Source organism: Pieris rapae, chromosome 2 (genome assembly GCF_905147795.1).
Source record: "Pieris rapae chromosome 2, ilPieRapa1.1, whole genome shotgun sequence".
Classification (NCBI taxonomy): domain Eukaryota; kingdom Metazoa; phylum Arthropoda; class Insecta; order Lepidoptera; family Pieridae; genus Pieris; species Pieris rapae.
Window position 1 is genome coordinate 2431137 of NC_059510.1, and position 19653 is coordinate 2450789.

General features: G+C 34.2%; 1 protein-coding gene across 3 annotated transcripts in view; it reads right to left on the reverse strand.

Moving 5' to 3' along the window:
- Positions 1 to 19653, reverse strand: part of LOC110995194 — a 39624-nt gene that overhangs the window by 2718 nt on the left and 17253 nt on the right. For 2 of the 3 annotated variants that reach the window (XM_022262249.2, XM_022262247.2), the window contains exons 2-5: positions 18117 to 18380; positions 6398 to 6467; positions 370 to 5739; positions 52 to 218 (exon numbers count right to left, since the gene is read on the reverse strand). In XM_022262249.2, the coding sequence (XP_022117941.2) occupies positions 52 to 218; positions 370 to 5712 (5510 nt within the window). In that variant the 5' untranslated portion in view covers positions 5713 to 5739; positions 6398 to 6467; positions 18117 to 18380. Of the gene's footprint in view, positions 1 to 51; positions 219 to 369; positions 5740 to 6397; positions 6468 to 18116; positions 18381 to 18463; positions 18610 to 19653 lie in introns of those variants that run through there. The other variant, XM_022262246.2, reaches the window with a different exon arrangement.

Here is a 19653-nt window from a genome sequence, read left to right on the forward strand (position 1 = left end):
TTACGATTGTAAAAAATATATTTGTGTAAAAAGAAGCAAGTGTATATATACCTGATTCCTCCTTGTGCTGCAGCAGAAACATTAGCACCATATTGTAGAAGTAACCGTGCGATTCTGACATGTCCTCTCGCCGCCGCCACGTGCAATGGTGTGAAACCAGCATTGTCCTTTGCAGATGGATCGGACTCCATTTTTTCTAAGCAGTAAGCGACGCAATCCTGAAACGATTAAATCGTAATATACACATACAAATTTTAACGATTTCCGAAAAATTATAGTACAAAGATTTTGTGATACGAAATGAAATAATTATAATATTGATATTTTTGACTTTTTAACTAAATATAAATATACCAATGAAGAACTTACTGTAAATCCAAGTCTGGCAGCCCGGTGTAGATGGGTTTCTCCAATACTTTTGTTAATGAACCAGCCTTTAATCTCTTTTTGAATATCATGGACGGATTCCGGACTTGGTTTAGGAGCCAAACGGCGTACTTTGTTAACATTTTCTTCCTTTTTAATCGGTTTCTTCTTCTTTCTTATATAATCAAAGCCAGAACTAAGTTTTCTTCTTCCAAATAAACGCTTAAATCGTTTCTTTGCAGGTCCTTCTGAAGTTATTATTGAAGTACCTTCTTCCTTTGTTGTTGATTTCTCTTCGAGTAATGGGCTTTTCTCCTTTTTTGGTTTATTACATATTTCCTTTATTCGTTTTCCAGACATATTTTTGAGTAAATTATTTCTCTTCTTCAACCTCATCATGCGACCCTTAGCATCATTTCTTTTTAAGGCTGTGCTTCTCAAGCCATCTCTAATTGAATTTGAGCGTCTTTTTAGTTTATCTTTTGAGATTTTCGGCTTCATTTTGGGTTTACATTCAGGTTCCTTTTTTACTTCAATAACTTCTTCTGCTTCGGCTTCTTCGGCTTCTTCTTCTCTACAAGATGTTGGTGGGGCAGAAGCGGGTCTATCATCACCAAATACTTCCTTAATAGTTGCTCTTTGTTTTAAAACTCTGCTTTCTGTCCTTGTCCTTGATTTTAACATCATTGGTGCAAACTCTTCGGTCGCACCAATTAAGCCGTTAGTATCTTTAATAAAAGCGTCTCTAAATGCGGTGACTGTTTCTTTTCTGAAAGTTCCCAAGTAAAATATGTCCTCTAAGATTTTGTCTTTTTTTCCACCCATGTTGCCCTTGTGGCCGTTTTTAGTTAAACCTAAACTTGGTGTAGGGAGCAATTCTGTAACGTTTGATGATTTCGTTACCATCTTGAGGTTTCTTTCTTCTTTCAATTTCTTCCTGGAAGAATCTCTACTGCCACACTTCTTTATGAGTTCATCTACAATTGAGCTTCGATTTTTCCTAGGTTTTGTTGTCGATATTACAGTCGACGTTGAAGCTTCCGAATCATAATGTAATCTATTAGGCGTAGAATAACTAGAATTGGACTCTAAGTCACTGTCTACGTTTGTTTTTTCTGCTCGTCTGTATAATTCATCTGTAACTACTGATGGCGCCGATGAAGGAGCTGGAGATAGGGGTACTGGGTCTAAGTCCGGGAGAGACGTAGAACCCCGTGGAAACTGTGAATTAGTGCCTTTAACAAATGGGCCACCCGAACGGCCTCTTGGAATAGCTATCAGTCTTGTAGGCATGCGTAGTGACCTTTTGTATCTGTACAGCTCTTCTTCCCAGCCAGGATGGAAATCAGAACCATCACCAAAACCAGATTTTCGCACAGGAGTAGATCTATTACTAGCACTACTGTTGTCAAGTTTTTTTGACGGCGATGATTTCACAGACGTTTTACTAATAGGTATTGTTTTATCGTCACTTTTAGTTTTCTTACGCGTTCTAAGTCTAGTGGATAGAGTTAATGAATCTACTTCGCTTTCTGTACTGGATTCGTCATTATTCGGTTCATTCTTAATATTATCAGTAGACAATTTACTTCTTGATCTTGTACTCGATCTTGTTTGTTTGGATTTAATTTGTTTGTCATCATTATCTTTCAGAGTAGACTCTATTGACATTCTTGTACTATTGCAACATTCAAGCTTAACAATAGCCGACTTCTCAGACAGATCTTTAAGCAACTGGAACTTTAATTTTTCACTTCTTTCTTTTTCTTTTAAAATCTTACTTTTTATTAAAGGTTCGTCATCATCAGTTGATTCAGTCTCTTGCTTTATAATTGTTTTCATAGCAATACTTTTCTCTTTTTCTTTTTTGATAGGTTTAACAGGCGATGAGGTTGTCGACTCCCTTTTTCTTTTACATTTATTCTTATTTAATGATTTATTTTTAATTTTATCGATAAGTGGCTTTTCAACCTTTTTGGATTTAATAATTTTATCCTCTTTTAATTTAACGGGATCTTGTAATTCTTGAGAGAGTTCATCCAAAGGTTTAGTTTCTTCTTCTTCTTCTAGTGGTTCTTGTTTAATATTTATAATTGGTGTTGTGGTGTCCGTGAAGTTTTCTACGTTATTTATAGATTCTTCTATTTTATTACTAATCATTTCATCTTTTGCTTCAATGTCTTGATTACAATTTAGGTCATTTTCATTAGCATTAACTTTCTTTTTATGGTTGCCAGTTTCTAATTGTTCCATAAAACTATCACAAGCACTGGCCCAATCCATATCTAAAGAGTCAACAACACCTTTAGAGGTATTTAGAATTTCTTCTTCCATTAAGTTTTCAGTTTTAATGGACAACATGGCGTCTTTTTCTATTTCTTCTATGTTCATTGGTTCCGATTTAACTTCAGGAATATCAACCGCATTTAAATTGTGGTTTAATACAACCGATTCGAACCGAAGATTATCTTGCCGAATCTGGTTAAACAAATGTTGCTTCTGTGACTTTGGAAGAGATTTTTCTGTATCATTTTTTGGGCGTGATTCTAATTTTACGGAGTCTTGCGATGGTGGCATTACTTTAAGTTCAGCCTTAGTTCTAATTCTTGATGCTACATCGTTTTCTGGTGATTTACTCTTGGAGTCAGTATTATCTACTTTCTGATAATCTGTATCACAAGGTATTGAATCGACGGCTTTCGGCATTTGAATGTGGTTCCCAAGATTTGGAGGCTCTTTGCTTCCGCCTACTCGGTAATGATTTTTATTATGAGTCTCTTTCTCATTTTCTTTCGTTAAATCTGTTATCTCTATAACAGAATCGTCTACATCGTCTATAACAATAAGATCTGGAATTGTGTTTGGTTTAATGTTTTCTAAAGAAGCGGATTGTCTTGTTTCTAAACTATTTCTAAGTATGCTTAAGACCTTGCTTTTTTCTGCGTGTGGTATGCCATTGGGCAAATTGAGATGATGCTGATGTATATCTCGTTGAGAAGTTTTTTGTATGATATGCCGATTAGCATATCTTTCGTGATAATGATTACGATAATCAGCCGTTTCTTTAGTGGAACTTTCAATTGCATATATTCCTCTGGAATAGGGTTGATTGACAGGCATACGACCTTCATGGTAACTGTGCGCAGGCTGTTTCATTTCATACTGGTACGCTTCGAGCTTTTTATGACTTGTATAGTCATATACCGGGCGACTCATAAGATCCCGCTGTTCTCTAGCTGACTGACTAAGTCGTTCTCGAGTGTCAGCCGGCCATGCCTCACGACGCATTATTTTTTCTGGAATGTTGCTGACAACTGGACCTGCAGTGCGTTTTCTTTCTTCAATTCTTCTATCCTCTCTTCTTCGATTGTCTACAAGACGCTCATCAGTAACCGTTCTGGTAAGGTCAATTCGGGGGACATATTCATTTCTACTCACGGAAGACCTGTTATACTTTGCTCTTTCAGCGTACACGTGTTGCCGAGATTCTACTGGATAGTTCTCGCCCACAGGACGAGAATGTTCATACGGAACATTATACCTCTGTGGTGGATTACAGTGTTGTGACGCAGTAGCATATTGAACACGTTCCCTATATTGTGCAAAATCCGGGGCAAAGTCGACTTTATGAGATGATACAAAGCGATCGGTTAAAGCATGTCTATTATTTGACAGTTGCTGTCTTGGCTGTATCGGTATAGATTTATTCTCTATGGAGGCAGAATCTATGGCGTCATCTTGAGTTGTGGAAGAATCTGCTGAATTTTTAACTGTTTTCACCGAGAGATCTAACGGCGATTCTCGCTTTTGTTTTGTTTGATTCATTTCATTCACTATGGATGTCACAGAGACCGTCATACGTGTTTGCTGATTTGGATAGCTTGACTTAATCGCTGATCGAGACGGCGATGTTTGCATATTTGTATGATTTGAGGAAGGGTACGAATAATTACTCTTTGGAGCAACTGCTTGCCGATAAGATGACCTTACGGACGTCGCTGAATGATGTTGCACACCTGGTACTGGTGGACTAGGATGATATCTCGACGATGATGTCGAGGGTGTAGGATAATGGTAACTATTTCTTGTATCTACAGATCCATTTTTGCTTATATAGTCCATTCTGGTTTGTATTCTATGAGGATCCTGAGGATGTGGCTGAATAGGTGCTGAACTACGATCAGATCTAGAGGTGTAGTGTGGATTTATGGAATCTGAAACACTATGTTTGTACGGTAGGGCTTGATGTTGGTCCATCCGATGGTTTGCCATGTTATGTTGCAACGAAGCAGAAGCAGGCCGGTATCCAGAATATGTATGTTGGTGATCATACTTTCTTTGCGGAAGAGAAGCATGTCTTTCAAAATGTGATGCTGAACGCGAAATAGATGTTGATTGTTCGCGTCTGTGAGGTAGAGATGCGTAAACACTTGCAGATGTTGGTATGCGTTTGGAAGAGGGTAGAACCTGTGGATGATAAATTGGCGGAACCCGATCGTTGTGTGGTGGCGGCGCTTGAGGTGTCATAGAATACCTTTGCGCAGGGGGACTAGATGTATTTGCTTCATTTAACCGATGAACTGCATGCTGTGTCATGGACCCCGAAATACGCGCGTATGTCTGCGGACTCTGACGCGGAATTGTAGACGGCTGCGGCGAAGGAACAGGAGGTCCATGAGAATTTCTGCTACTGTCTGGAGCTAAAGACTCATACTGATAACGAGCGTATGTTTCAGGTGGTCTACTTTGTGGGTAAGGGTCTGGTGGGCGTCCTGAAGAGAAGTCTTCTACAGGTCGCGGTGTTGAAGTTTGCACTTGATGCAATGGAGCTCGATATTGCGAAGAATCTAGCTGCTCCGGCTGTTGACATTGCTGAATTGGAAGTGACGATGGCGGCCTTGCTGGTGAAGGACAAGAAGGACAAGGAGCCGCAGGTGCTGGCGCCGGTGATGGTAACGTATGTGGTGTCGGTTTACGTATGATATGAGAAGGAGGGGAAATGGCCCCGACAGGCTCTTCCTCGTCTTCAAGGTCTGGTTGCTCCCGGCGCTTTTCCGCAGCCTCTCTCATCACTGTCGCTTTGTGTATTATATGAGGTTCAGGTTCTATTGGCTCAGAGGGAGGTCGAGGCGGCACCACTGGTGTCGGTGTTGGCGTGGAAGGCGGCGCTGCTGCCGCAGACGGTGGACGAGACGACGGTGCTGGTGCCCCTGACATTGCTGGAGTTCCCTCTTCCGGTGGAGTTCCCGATGGCCACATTGACTGTCCGGATCCTTCTTGTGCTTTTGGCACTCCCATAAAATATTGGCGCGTCCCTTCAACAACATTGTTGAACGAACCATCCATAATCCGATCCTTGTTTCCACTGGAAACCTGGAAATGATAAACGTTTACATAAGTATAAATATATTAAATTCGTGATATATCGATCGCAATTAAATAGCAAAATAAGTACATAAAACGAGTGATGGGTTCATTAGCCGTCGGGTGTCCTTGAGCGTTCTTCGCTCCCGGTTCATCGTCCGCCACCGACAACGAAAACCTCACGCACAATACGCATACGTTAATATTATTAATGCACGAACGGTACGTAAATCATAATCCGTACTAAAACATTTTAATTTCAACAAATAACAATTTAATTTTAAACATTTTGGTAATTCGATTTGTACTTATGAACAATCAGAACTTAAGCATTAAGTAAATGTAATAGCAACATTTTACTATGTATTAGACAAAAAAATATATTCTAGAAGTCCGGAGTCATGTAATATAATATAAGTTAAGTTACATTATAAATTTTATTAAATTATTAGAAGCGCAAACCAAATGTTAGCAATCATCGTACACTTGTAGGTAGTAAATTGTAAAATGTCAGTTTAGTAATAAATGTGCCCTTTGTCTTCTCATGTTTTAAACGATTACAACCAGTTGTCTAGCTTCAAACAAAGAGTGTCATTTATTCGAACATCCCTCCTACGAGCGCCACCGAACTCACTCTAGGTAAAACTATTAACGATTTAAATATTACCTTGCCTATCCTGCTTGATGAGAATGGCAACCCCTGACGTTCATGTCTCCGTACTTCGTAAAGACTCCGTCTGAAATTATAAATAAAAATAAATAAATTCAGTTAACAATCAAATCGTTTGTAAACCTATGATATATAAAGTAGCATATAATTTTTACTTATAAAAGTCTCAATTGTAAATAGACGGAAAATTAAAAAATGTTACATTTTCGACAGATTCATGTATTTTCATTCTCGACTCTATGCACTAAACGTGTTCATAATAGCTTAAATAAGTAAATAATTATTATATTTGTAATTATTAATAACATATTACATGCGCTTAAATTATCGTATAGTACATATATCTTTCTATTCGCGCAATATTTGTGAATGCTATTTACATACATGACACAATACAGCTGTAGGTCATTGCCCCTCAAAGCGCGCGAAACCACCTGAATTATAAATATTTTACACAAACATTCTTATCTTAACATGATTGGCATATTTAAGATTAAATAACCTACTATTTAATCTTAAATATGCCTACTACTTAATATTAAATAGTAGGTATCTTATTGCCCTATACGAATTTCAAGCGTTAATTTTTTATCATCTCCGCGTGTTTTTAAAACTAAAACAGATTGTAAAATATGGTTTGATTATTATATATTATGTGTATATTTTTATTCATATAATAAAGGAATCATACCATACGAAAAAAAAATAGTTATTTAATTAATCTTGCATTGCAATACAACCTCGGAATAATTGTCAAAGGGTATCGTACTGCGTACATAACATCGTTATTCTGTCAGTCTCCCTTTAATATGAGAATTGTGGGGTCGCGATTAAATCAATAAGCAAATATACGAGGAAAATTGTGTGACATTTTTCAATGTTACCATTATTAGTCACCGTATACTAAGAACGTTTTATGTAAACAATATCACAAATCATGCGATTAAGAAATTCATATATAAGAAATTTTCTTGTTGTAAAATTTTTAATTTATTGTAATAATAGATTACTTTAACTAGCAACATTTTAAGACCACAGATTAGATAAATAAGAATAATCTTACTATATATACGTAAACATTGATTTTGCGTTTGTGATACGTATGTTAGTCAATTGGGTGACACTAGATCCAGCATTACAGAACAACATTTAAAAAGAAATCGGGAATGTTAATTGCGCGCGTGTTTTGACATTTGCTATCTATATCCTCAATTGCGCTACCGCTGAGAGCTAATAATAATTAACATTCGTGCAAAGACATTGTATCTCAGGACGATAAATATTCTTGGCACTTTGCCTTATTTCGTAAAATATATCTGGTTAAACGATTTAGATCGTAATGTATAAGTAATGAATTTAATAAATTTACTTATAATCGATATGTCAATTATTACTTGCCATTTTAAATTGTAGTCAAATGCACCAGCTTCATATTGTTTTAGAATCTAGCACTTTAAGCGGCTAGACAAGGGCTGATGTTGGTCAACTTGAGTAAACGTAATTATAACAAATAAATATAATTGATATATTTAAAATGCTATGAAATGTTAAAAAGTACTCTGCGGAATAATGCAATGTTGCGGAAGGAATTTTTCAAGGCAAGGTCAGATTAATTTTGCTATTCGCAGACTTTCCGCGAAATAACCTTGCGTATTGCACGTCTTTAAAATTTGAATAATCATTCAATCTTAACAAATGGCAACACTATTGTTTGGATTACGGTGATTTCATACGCTATAAAATATAATTCAACAGTGGCCACTTCTTTATATATTTGAGTAACCAAGATCTAAGTATGACAAGGAAGACATTCATCAAAATTAGAGTTAAGTATATTTTCATGACAGCGTGCGCGTTAGCATAGCTAGGGATATACGATGCGCAAGCGCGCTTGTGTCCTACATTTGCGTTCTATTTTTCGATCCAGCGCTCTAACGCCCTCTATTATTAGATCCGCATTGTTTATTGAGGATGGCCGACTTACAGCGCAACTAATACTTCCTGCATTTGTTTTATTTTACCTTAAATAAGAAGCAATTTCCTCTAAATTACAGAGCTATTAAAATGTTCAGGTTTTAATATAAAATTCAAAAAAATATGTTAAAAATACAATGCTTCGGAGCTAATGTATATGCAATTGTACATATTTTAAGTAAGCGCTCTATTTCATTTCTAAAGTTAATGTACAAACACACTACAAACTTGATTTAATTCGTGCCAAACAAAACTTCGATAGAAAATATAAAGTAAAATAGATATTTCTGTAATTAGAGATCTAACTATCGACGGCCTCAAATATACGGCCTAAAATGTAGAAAAAAATCATTAAAATATTGTCTAAAAGCAAATAGGTCGCATTAAAATACCTACCTGATTCTATTTTAGGAACTGTAACAAGCCACGCTCATTTGGAATGTTTCCAACGCTACGACATCTGAATGTTGTTTATTCCTTATCATTTATGACGTTCAAGTTATCAACGATATAACTAATATTATTAACCACAACAATATAACGAAAACAATGGAGTTTAGCGAATTGTTAACAAAGTTACATTATTATTATTATTAATTTGAAAGTATGAAATGGACGCAGTCTTAACCTTTAACAGTCGTGTTTGCGATGTCAGAACAGATTCAGCGTATGAAAATACAAAGATTGCAATTAAATGTTAAGATAATTAACAACAAAAATTGGGGTTCCATATCTATATTTTATTGTTTTTATTTTTGTCTATACTAAGGTTTATATTACACTGTTTTATTAATCAAATATTTAGTATTTGGGATTGTATTCAAGGCCGATGATTATAGGAACACCGTTACTGATTAACAACAATTTTTTTTTTCATTTCGCAGTAAACTCAGCAGAAAGATCGGTCCAGAGACAATCAATGACATAAACGACAACTTCTTTAAATCCAGTGGCGGTTTACCATTTTTCAAGGTTATAGGCTGTGAAAATTTTGCCGCCCTTTCCTCTACAATTGTCATGTCCGAGATTATTTTTACAATCCAACAATTTCGTTATAAATTATACGTAAATTAATATTATTGGCTTCGATTTTTGATTATACACAAACCATCCAGTTCGCAGCCTTCAACCAATAGTAGGACTGACATGTGTGGATTGATGGATAGGGAAAGAGGTTAATAGATTTTCAGCAATGTCTTTTCACTCATAGTGCGAGCTGAGGGTGCAGAGGTCCATTACTGGTTGATGGGCAGCGAACTATCTGTTTTACTCTAGGATATAGACGTTTCCTACACCAAATGTAAAAATGATAGGGGCAATGTCATCAGCAAAATTTTTTGCAGACTTCTATCTGTAAAACATGAAATAACCGTCAGCAAATAAAATTCGCTTTCCAAATTTGCCGCCCTACGCTCCAGCCTACTTAGCCTGCTGGTAAATCTGCCACTGTTTCAATCATCAATCATTCTTAAAGTTTCTATATATATAGTTATAGAAGGTTTTACAATAGTTTGATTTTACACAATGTAAGGTAAAGGCTAATTTAAGGGAGCGACAATTTTTCTCAAGATATTTAATATCAAATCTGAAAGCTCAAGATATCGTGAGCCGATTGGGTCTTGTAACACGCAACATAGCCGTTTTCCTTCGTTTGTAGGCTACTAGGTCAATAACTTGCAAGAGAATAATTTTCAAACTCCTAAACCGGTTTCCTTACATCACACAGTCAAAGCGTTTAAACTCTTAATTTTTACTTCGGAATTCCGTAACTAACTATTATTGCCGCACTTATACACCGCTCTCTTGCCTCTGTCAGTTCCTGCCATTTTGGAGCCAACAGGCATCGCAAGAGATGATAGCAAGCGGCCGAATGGGATGTTCCAGTACCTTGGAAGATACGGGATGCTACTTATGTGGACAGGTTTGCCCCGTCTCAGCTCCCTCGGACAAAAAGCTGTGCAAAGAGGAGTTCAAGTGCACGGGCGCTTATTAAAGATTTCAGTTGGTGCCTGGTAGATAGTATCGGTGCCCTCCAGAGCCAGAGACCAGAGCTGGTACTTTCCTCGCTCAACGAATAAGAATCGCAATACAGCGAGGAAATGCTACATTTGCCGCACGGACCAAACTTTTTAAATTTGTGTTGTCTTTAGGTTAAGATAATTGTAAATACTGTATATGTAATTGTTATGATTACTAATAAAAAAATTACTATTTTCAGTTATTAAACATTTTCAATGCCCGTGTAGGCTTCTTTCGCCGCTGTATACTCACAAGGTGCGTTGAAAAATTATTGGTATGACATATTACTTAGATCATTATTCAAATATCTCTTCTTTAAGTCTTACAAAATAGCCAGAAGTGATAACGTTAATAACTGATAAGTAATTAGTATATTTGTTAGATAAACAGGCACTGGGTCAGCAGGCCAATGCCAAATGCGAAAAAGGCTAATTTTTATAAATGAAAACTTAAATACTATTCATTTAATATGAAATATTTAAGAATATAGTGTTAATTTATTTCAATTGAAATTCATAAAGATTATTTTTTGTCCACATGTTTAAGTACTTATAGCACTCCCAAATTTTTCGCTAAACGTTTTGTTGTAAAGTGTAAATTTAATGAGACATTATTTTACTAGGGTTTTTTATGGCAACTCTTTGTTAACATAAATTTATGTGTTAGCTACCCGAATTAAAAAAAATATTATTATAAAAATAATTATATATATATTGTAGGAGCGTTGAAAATTTATCACATCATTCAAAATACTTTAGGGTCGCAGAGTGATAGACATTGAAGATGAGAGTGAGGGAGTCTATTATTAATAAGACTACTATTAAGAAACAAACGATAGTATTTTTGTTTAAGGAATTAATTAAGTGTATATATATAAGCAGTATGTTTCATATGTTAACTAGTGCATAAATAATCAACAATAAAGCACATGAACTAAATCTTTTAAAAAAATTAACAAAAATGTAAAACCTAATTTTAGGTTCAATGAGTCATAATTAATATATTATAACTAAGAAAATATTAATATTTTTTAGAAGTCCAGAGACAGAGTAAGAAAATTCATTAGAGAACGTCGTTGCAGTTCCTACAAAGCTTTCCTCTCATATATTGGCGTAAAACTGGTTTCAATAGATAACCGTGGCGGAAGTAGCGGGTGAAAGTGAGGTGAAAGCAATATTTACCTAATAGCAGGCGCGGTTGCGTCACATTAATGTGAAAGTCAATGTTATAGCAATAGCGGATAGCCGATGAATCTGCACGTGACACTCATTGTGGGTCATGAGCTCTGTCATAGCATATAAAATATAAACTCAATATGAGAGATATTGTATAATATGCCTCTAACCTCACTAAAGGGACTGTGTGTGCATATTTGGACGTTGCAAAGATTTTAGGTTCAATGAAATGAAAACACATAAAAACTTTTATGTATTTTTTACTTATTCTATTAATATCTTGTAATATTTAGAGTACACATAATTTCATTAATACTTCGACGACAATATAGTTGGGTAATTAAACGAAGAAAATACAATATAAAATGTACTCAAAGAATCTTGAGAAAATAGGAATGTACTGGCTTGGGCCAGCGTGATATAAAAGTCAACAATGCTTTTTATTAATTAAGTTTATAAATTTACTTAGTACTAGAATTCTTAACTCAAGATACTATTTTAAAACCATTAGTGGTAAAAATTAATTTAAAATTTACGGCCTACTTTGTGGTAAGATCAAAATGAAGATGAGCTAATACGATTAATTTGTATTTGATAATAAATCCGGTCTGTATTCTTAATTTCAAGGACTGTCGTATAAAATATATAATTAAAAAACAATGATGTATATTTATGATCTAGAATAATATTAAACAGCAGTGATACTTTGGAGAAACAAAGTCCAAAGTTCTGGTTTTAGATTAATAAGTATATTTCCTATCACAAGGTTCTTTGTAATTTTAATTTCTGTATAGAATAAAACTGTTTTTTTTCTTTCTAGATAGCATATGGTGTCCTAAATTCGTAGATTATAAAATCATTTAAGCATTAACTACATCTATTTTACAAAAGACAAAAATTTCAAATCAAAGTACCTACTCAACTTTCTTGAGTGTGTTGTTGTACTGAGCTATCAATATGTATCTTTTTTTTACAATAAATATGTGTTATTCATTATAAGTGAATTACAATGTGTAAGATTTAAGAGCCCTTTTCATTAAAAATACCTGCTTGAGGGTATGTTAGGGTTCCCAACTCTTTCTTAGCAAAGTTAAAACCTTCTTAAAACTGTTTACATCTATTTATTAAATGTGTGTGTGGGTGTAATGTGCATGTGCATGAGTTAGTGTAATGTATATGAATGTGTAACTGCAGCTCCAACTCTGCGTAAAGTATGTTCAGATATCAGTAAGGAACGAGAACGGCTAGTTTAAATAGCCTATTTAATTAATCTATTAAAATAATAATTTACAAACGTAAAACTTCCGCATAGAGATCGCGATACCTTATCATGTTTGTACAATTGTGTGGCAAAGGGTTAACGATAGATAACATTGTAGTTTTGATAAAAATTTTAGTTAAAAACTAAAAATCGTGGAAATTTTATCGTGGAAGCTACCTGATTCCCATCGAGAAATCCGTATCGATACGATTTTAAACATAAGGTCATTATTCCGCCAGTTTGTTCTTCAAACAAAATAATCGGTTCGTTTTCATAAATAACGTGTTAATAAAGATTGGAGAACGTAATAAGGAAGTTACCATTATCATAGAAGCCATTATGTAATATGAATGAATTAGCTAAGCCACGTTCTCTGTGCATCAGTATTAAATCAAATAAAATTCATGTGTTGTAAGGAATTTTGACTTTTGAATAAATGCTACTCGCAAATAAATTTGAAATAAGAAAATTGATTTTTAAGTATTGGCATTTATATCCAATAAAATCAATTTAGTGTTATAAATCTAGATTTTTACATAAGGTCTTTTTTTCTTAGTAAAGAATAAATGGTTGAATAACTTTGGAATAATGAAAAAGGTTAATCTCTCCCCACAATTGGACGTTGCCAACATCTTTTCTGTGAAAACTGGCCACTTACGCAGATTATAATAAGCAAATGTGTCAACACTTAAATCTACATCAAATGAAAATAGGCTCTTTAATGTTTCTATTAACATCCTACGTCATTCAAATAAATGTGGTACAGATAAGTGATTTTAGTGTAAAGAAAGGGGGGAGGGGGATATCTGCGGCGATAGCCGGTATCTATGTAGGTCGGTGCACAGTAACTAGTGCAAACTGCTGCTATCACGTATATGATATGTTGTCTATGTATTTCGTTTGTTTACATTATTCACGTAGGTAATGTGTTAATGGTCATTTCACAAAATCCCTAAGTAGCCCAGTTATATTGTGAGTGCTTGCACAGAGGCAGCTTAGCACAGACACAAATTAAGCATAATGAAGTATTCGAACGTCAAACCTATTATTTGACAGATCGAAAACTTTGACAGTCAACAATTTGTAGTTCGTGTCTCTATAGGGGGCTGGCGAAAAAAAAATAATTTACTTACAGACTTTTTTATAGCGATAATTACACGATCAAGTTTTTTTTAAAGATTTAAACACCTGTAGCTTAAAACTCAACGCACGACCTTAATTCATTCAGAAAACTGTTGTCGTATTGATCCGAACTTTAATTCCTTTCAATACAATAGATGACCAACTCATATATTTAAATTCTTGCCAGCTACAACGAGAACTGCTTGTTGGTGCTTCGGCTTAGTTCCAAATACGCTCGCGGAGCGCTTCTTATGTTTTCCGTACATTACATTACTGTTACAATTATTGACGAACTATTCAAATTGCGGATTTTTCGTAATAAAACCCACACTTTTCATTAGTTATACGAATACGAACACGATATAAGGATAAACATTAATATAAAGGATGTTTATATGTATATTATAGTATTTGAGCTGTCAATGAAATTATCGCTGACTTTGCAAATACTTGACAAAAGTATTTTAACGCCCTTACTGTTTTTTAATTTAAGTTCTTTGAATATCAATTCCGGTTTAACGCATTAAAGAATATACGTAGGCGTTATTTTCCTGTAAATTAAACGTTTTTAAGGTTATTTTAATGTATTAATTTCAAAGTATGATTATATCCTTGACCGTAATATATTCAAGATAATGACTATCGTGTCCGATTTGAAGTTGTTCTAATTAAGTATATACTTGACAACTGATAAACATTTCTATTTGAAGAGACCCAGCCTCATTTGGCTTAGAATTAGCAAAACCATGTTCCAAGGTTCAATGGAAAACATCAAAATTAACTATTTATTTGTAAACCACAATATCTACTAAAATAGTAGATATGACGTCATATTTTTGGTAGAAACTACACTTTAAACAAAACTCATTGTTTGAAGAGAAAGTCCTATAAAAACCGGTTCTATTTTCTAATCCGCAAATGATGATCACTATTCAGGTAAATTAAGTATTGGCAACACCGAGCCGAGTAGGAAACGCGCAGACGGCGCGCGCCTTGACCCAGTTGCGCTATATCTGCGCCCGAACAACTACAAGTTCGCGATGAAATCATTTGAGCTTGTAATTTAAACGCTATTCACGGAAGAATCGTGACTATTTATTTGATAGTACATAAATAGCTATAGATAGACGCGACTTACCAATTTTCTTATCTCTGCTTTTAAATCACATTCACTCTAATAAACAAGCCACGACGTCATATATTCGTATGAAAAACTTATGCGGTCTGTCTTTGGTAGAATATGCAATAAATTGTATGGAAAAGTGGGAGGTAAATGTAACTTTATGAAAACTATTACTAAGCTCTACAGTACCAATAAACTAAAATTGTTAATGGCTCTTAAATAAATGCGTATGTTTATTTTAAATGATCATATAATATAAACTCAATAAATAAGTCGTCAGCGATTCTAAATTTGTACCGGACCACGAGGTCATGAAACGCGTCAGTCATTTTGCTCTCGCGACGTCACAAATGTAACACGTCCCCATCTTGTCATAAAGTCTATTAATTCGTCTTTTTCAGGTTATTTTATAAATACGCAACCTTAAAAAGGCCATTTAAGATATTTAATTCTCACTTGCATGAGATAATATACTAATATAATAATACATCTAGTAATAAGTCCAATCCTAAACCTATGTTTTTGTTTCGAGTCTGTTGTGTCTACCTGCATTTTTGTTATTGTATTTGTTTTTGAATGTTTGTATAGAGGTACCTTCTGTGCGTTCTAGTAATAATTATTTAGTCTCTTGTAATGTTTTTTTCTCAGTAAGCGAATTTTTTTTATTCCTATGAGAAATAAAGTTATTCTAACCGTATACATTATATACGCTATAAATGATTGTATTATAACTGTAAAAAAAGGGTAAATTTGTCGAATCACGGCCCCACCTTACAACATCTAAAAAAAATTCTTATCGCTATTTACGATTAGTATATACCCCAGGTAATATTAAAGAGGCCCCTTTTGGACCCCTCAAAAATTGATAATATTAAATGCATGGTGTACTTAGATGATATTGTCTCAGTGAACATTAGGTTTGTTTAGGCTAAGTTAAGTCACACATTTATACCCACATTCTTATTAAACAAATCATTATGTTTCAATTAATTACTATGGGGTTAAATAAGCATGCGCCACAACATTAATGTATGATACACCACTGCCGAGGGAAAAAAAATATTTAAAAAAAATTGAAGGCGTTATTGTTTTCAACATGGAATCTCGCTATTGGCCTTAAGGGCCTTTACAGCTTATTTGTTCGTGTTTTAAGGATATCTTTTTTGGAAGAGTTATGATGGCGTATTGAGTAGGTATGTCTAGTGTTGATTTTTTAATTAATAATATTATTAACAAATTGGTTTTTGTTAGATTAAATTCTTTGCCAACTAATATTGGAATCAAACAAGTTTACCAGTTGAAGTTTAATTTCTATCAGTTTTATCAAAACATAAACTAAGATCTAATAACATGAACAATTGAATCATTACTCAACTGCACAAGACAATGTGCTGTTAACATATTCAAATGAAAGTCTTGTATGCTAATCATACCTACACATGTTTAGAAAAATATTTCCTAGTAAATAATACATGAAGTATTATAATTTAACCTATTCAAATAATATATAAATATTCACATTTTTAACATTAAAACTTACCTTTAATTACATTAGTTACATTTTTTAAATTATCTAAAACTAAAGCTGTCTTATAACAGCAGTTTATACCTCTCTTTCTGTTAAGGAGTGTTTAAACTAAGACAAAAATAGATAGATCAATATGTAAGCTGTAAGATTTATTGGAAACTTGCGAATATAACTCCGAACCGAAATAGATACCGTATCTTAAATTCCATGAGGTTTTTGGCATACAGAGTCGTACCAGAGTACAATAAAGCCTTATCGCTAGGCCTATTCTTTTATAAGGCTCACTAGGACTGTTATATTTATTACTACTATAAAATTAAATATGTATTGGTTATATATCTCAAGACCGTCGAAGGGCGTATTCACTTCTCTTTCTGACAAGTCTTACTTTGGGTCGTTGAGACTTGAGCCGCAGAGTATGTATAACTCTTACTTTTTAATATTACTATACTAATACTAAGCCTTAAATGACTTAAGTATTTTTTTCATTTCCGTATTATAACATAATGTTTTAGATAGACGATATAAATGAAGCATTGATCAGCTATACTCATTTATAAAAAACCAAGCTATAGGAACACCGACACTGACTTAGTGTATAACGTCCATACATAATGCAGATAATATTTAAATTGAAAGCTTTATTAAAAAATCATTTAATCACTGACGTATTGTTGTCTTTTCCAAGTCAAACAAATTAACAAAATGATTACTTAATGACACCGAAGGTCGCGTGCCTATGAACGTAATTTAAATATTTTACGAGAGAATTACGAACTATAAGCTAGGTATGTGTAATAAAACTAACCTAACCTTGTTAGGTTGAAAAGACATCTGATAATTATACTATTAATAATCTGTAAGACTACGGCCGTCGGAATATGCACGCTTCAAGATAAATAGTCCGCATCTTGCTATGTAATAATATTGACCTTCTATATATATTCGATTTAAGCATTTCCCTTATTAAAAAAGCTGAAACATATCGTTCCCATAAGAGTCCCGATGCACCTGCATGCATTGAAACAAAATTTATTGTAAGTTCGTGACAGTTTTTGTAGGGAGATTCTACCTGGTTTTTTACAGCATTTTTTCTTACTAACTCCATATTGTTAAACTGATTTCAGTTGACCCTTGATCCAGGCTTGGTAGTTTATAAACTTTTGAGAAATTATTGTACAAATGCGCTATTCATGTTATCTGTCATGTTTAGTATACATTATTTAAATGTTATGTTAATTTTCGTTAGATATGCTAAAATTACCCGTTGTTCCCGCCGTTATTCAAGTCAATTTACCATAAATATTATGCTGGCATTCTTAAGCCGACGGGAATATACGAAATTCTAATATTCTCTTTTCTTAATTCATTAGATCTCATTTCTACAACACACTTAACATTGCGTATATAAAATCGTTTTTAATTCGTGTATTTTGAAATTGAACACCTTATTTAATTCGTAATTGGGATGATTTACTAAATAACCAAAGAAATACAGATTAAAAAGTACTTACAGTCTCCATTAGAATAAATATTAATCCAAATGTAAGTCCGAAATAAAATTTTCACATAAAACACAAACTAATTGTATTCTTTTTGTTTGTAGCACATCACACGGGATAAGTCTCACTTCACTTGTTCACACTTTCACTTCGCTGAACGATCCAAGTATGCACTTAAAATTTAACTATTGCACAGAATTTCCTTAATCGTCAGCTATTAAGTTTACATAACTCCAATGATGAAGCAGCGAAGGGTTCACACCCAGATCGAAGTACCTGTAACAAGACAAAGCAATTTAATAAAATCGCTACACAGATAATATATAAAATAAAATCATATGACCTGCACAATAAATTACCTGAAAACTCTAGTACTCTCCTTAACGCAAGATTCAAAACTAAAAAAGATTATCAACTAGGACGTGGACAAAAATTTGGGCAAAGAAGACGTAATATCAACTCTGAAGCCAAACGCTGACTGGCGGAGCGGGGAGAGGGGTGGCGTAAGAGGGAAACGGGGGAGGGGAGAACAGACGGAGGACATAATGAGGGAGGGAGACCGTCTGGTCGACTGGTTGGTCGACCTATTGGCTTGGCACGTCGCACACATATATAGCATGTATATGTTGATACATATATATAAGTATCTAGGTTGATTTGTTTAACGCTTGTAGTCTCGAGAGAAGACTGCATTAACTATAAAATTAGATTTAAAGATATAAAACAAAAGTTAAAGTAACGCTACACGAATAAATTTAACCTTAAAACCTCACGGTCATCCACTGAAGCGTAAAGGACGTAATTGCCAATACATTGCAATATAATTGAGAAAGAAAACGAACGAGCAATTCTTTCGAAATCCTTACTATCTACATTTAACAACAGATAAAGCACGTGCAGATAACGATAAACAGTTATCGGGGAACAAGTGAAGGAAACGCCACAATGATACAATACAATGATAAGTGACGAACGTGATGTAAATAAAATTAACCAGAAGTAACAAAGTACACAATGCCTGGCTTACAACCACATCGCTTAGAAACAATAGAGCATCGCTGAAATTGTCATAATAGCAAATCCAAAAGCTTTTCACCCTACGATCTTATAACAGAATCTGCTTCAGATTGATCAGATACGGCATATGAAAACAAATGCAATTAATTGAGAATTATGAAAATGCTTCTTCTAATAATAAAATGTCAAATTCATAAGGCACGTCACGCGTGACTTACTTATTAGTCATAAATTAACAATGGACACCCGAGAATAATTTACAAACATCTTTTCTCTCTTTACATAACGATTTTAATTAATTACACGATACCAATAGTCTATAAAAATACGTAGTCATCTTAATTGTTTAGTTAATTATGACTCGACAATCAACACTTATCTTTTGGTCTTATGACTGTCCTTTAATAAACAAAATAATTTAGTTTACGTAAAGTGAGTTTTAAAATTGACATTAAACAAAAATGGTCATAAATAAATATTGTCCATGTCTCTATATCTATGGTTACATGACGCGAGTAATGTGACTTGATTC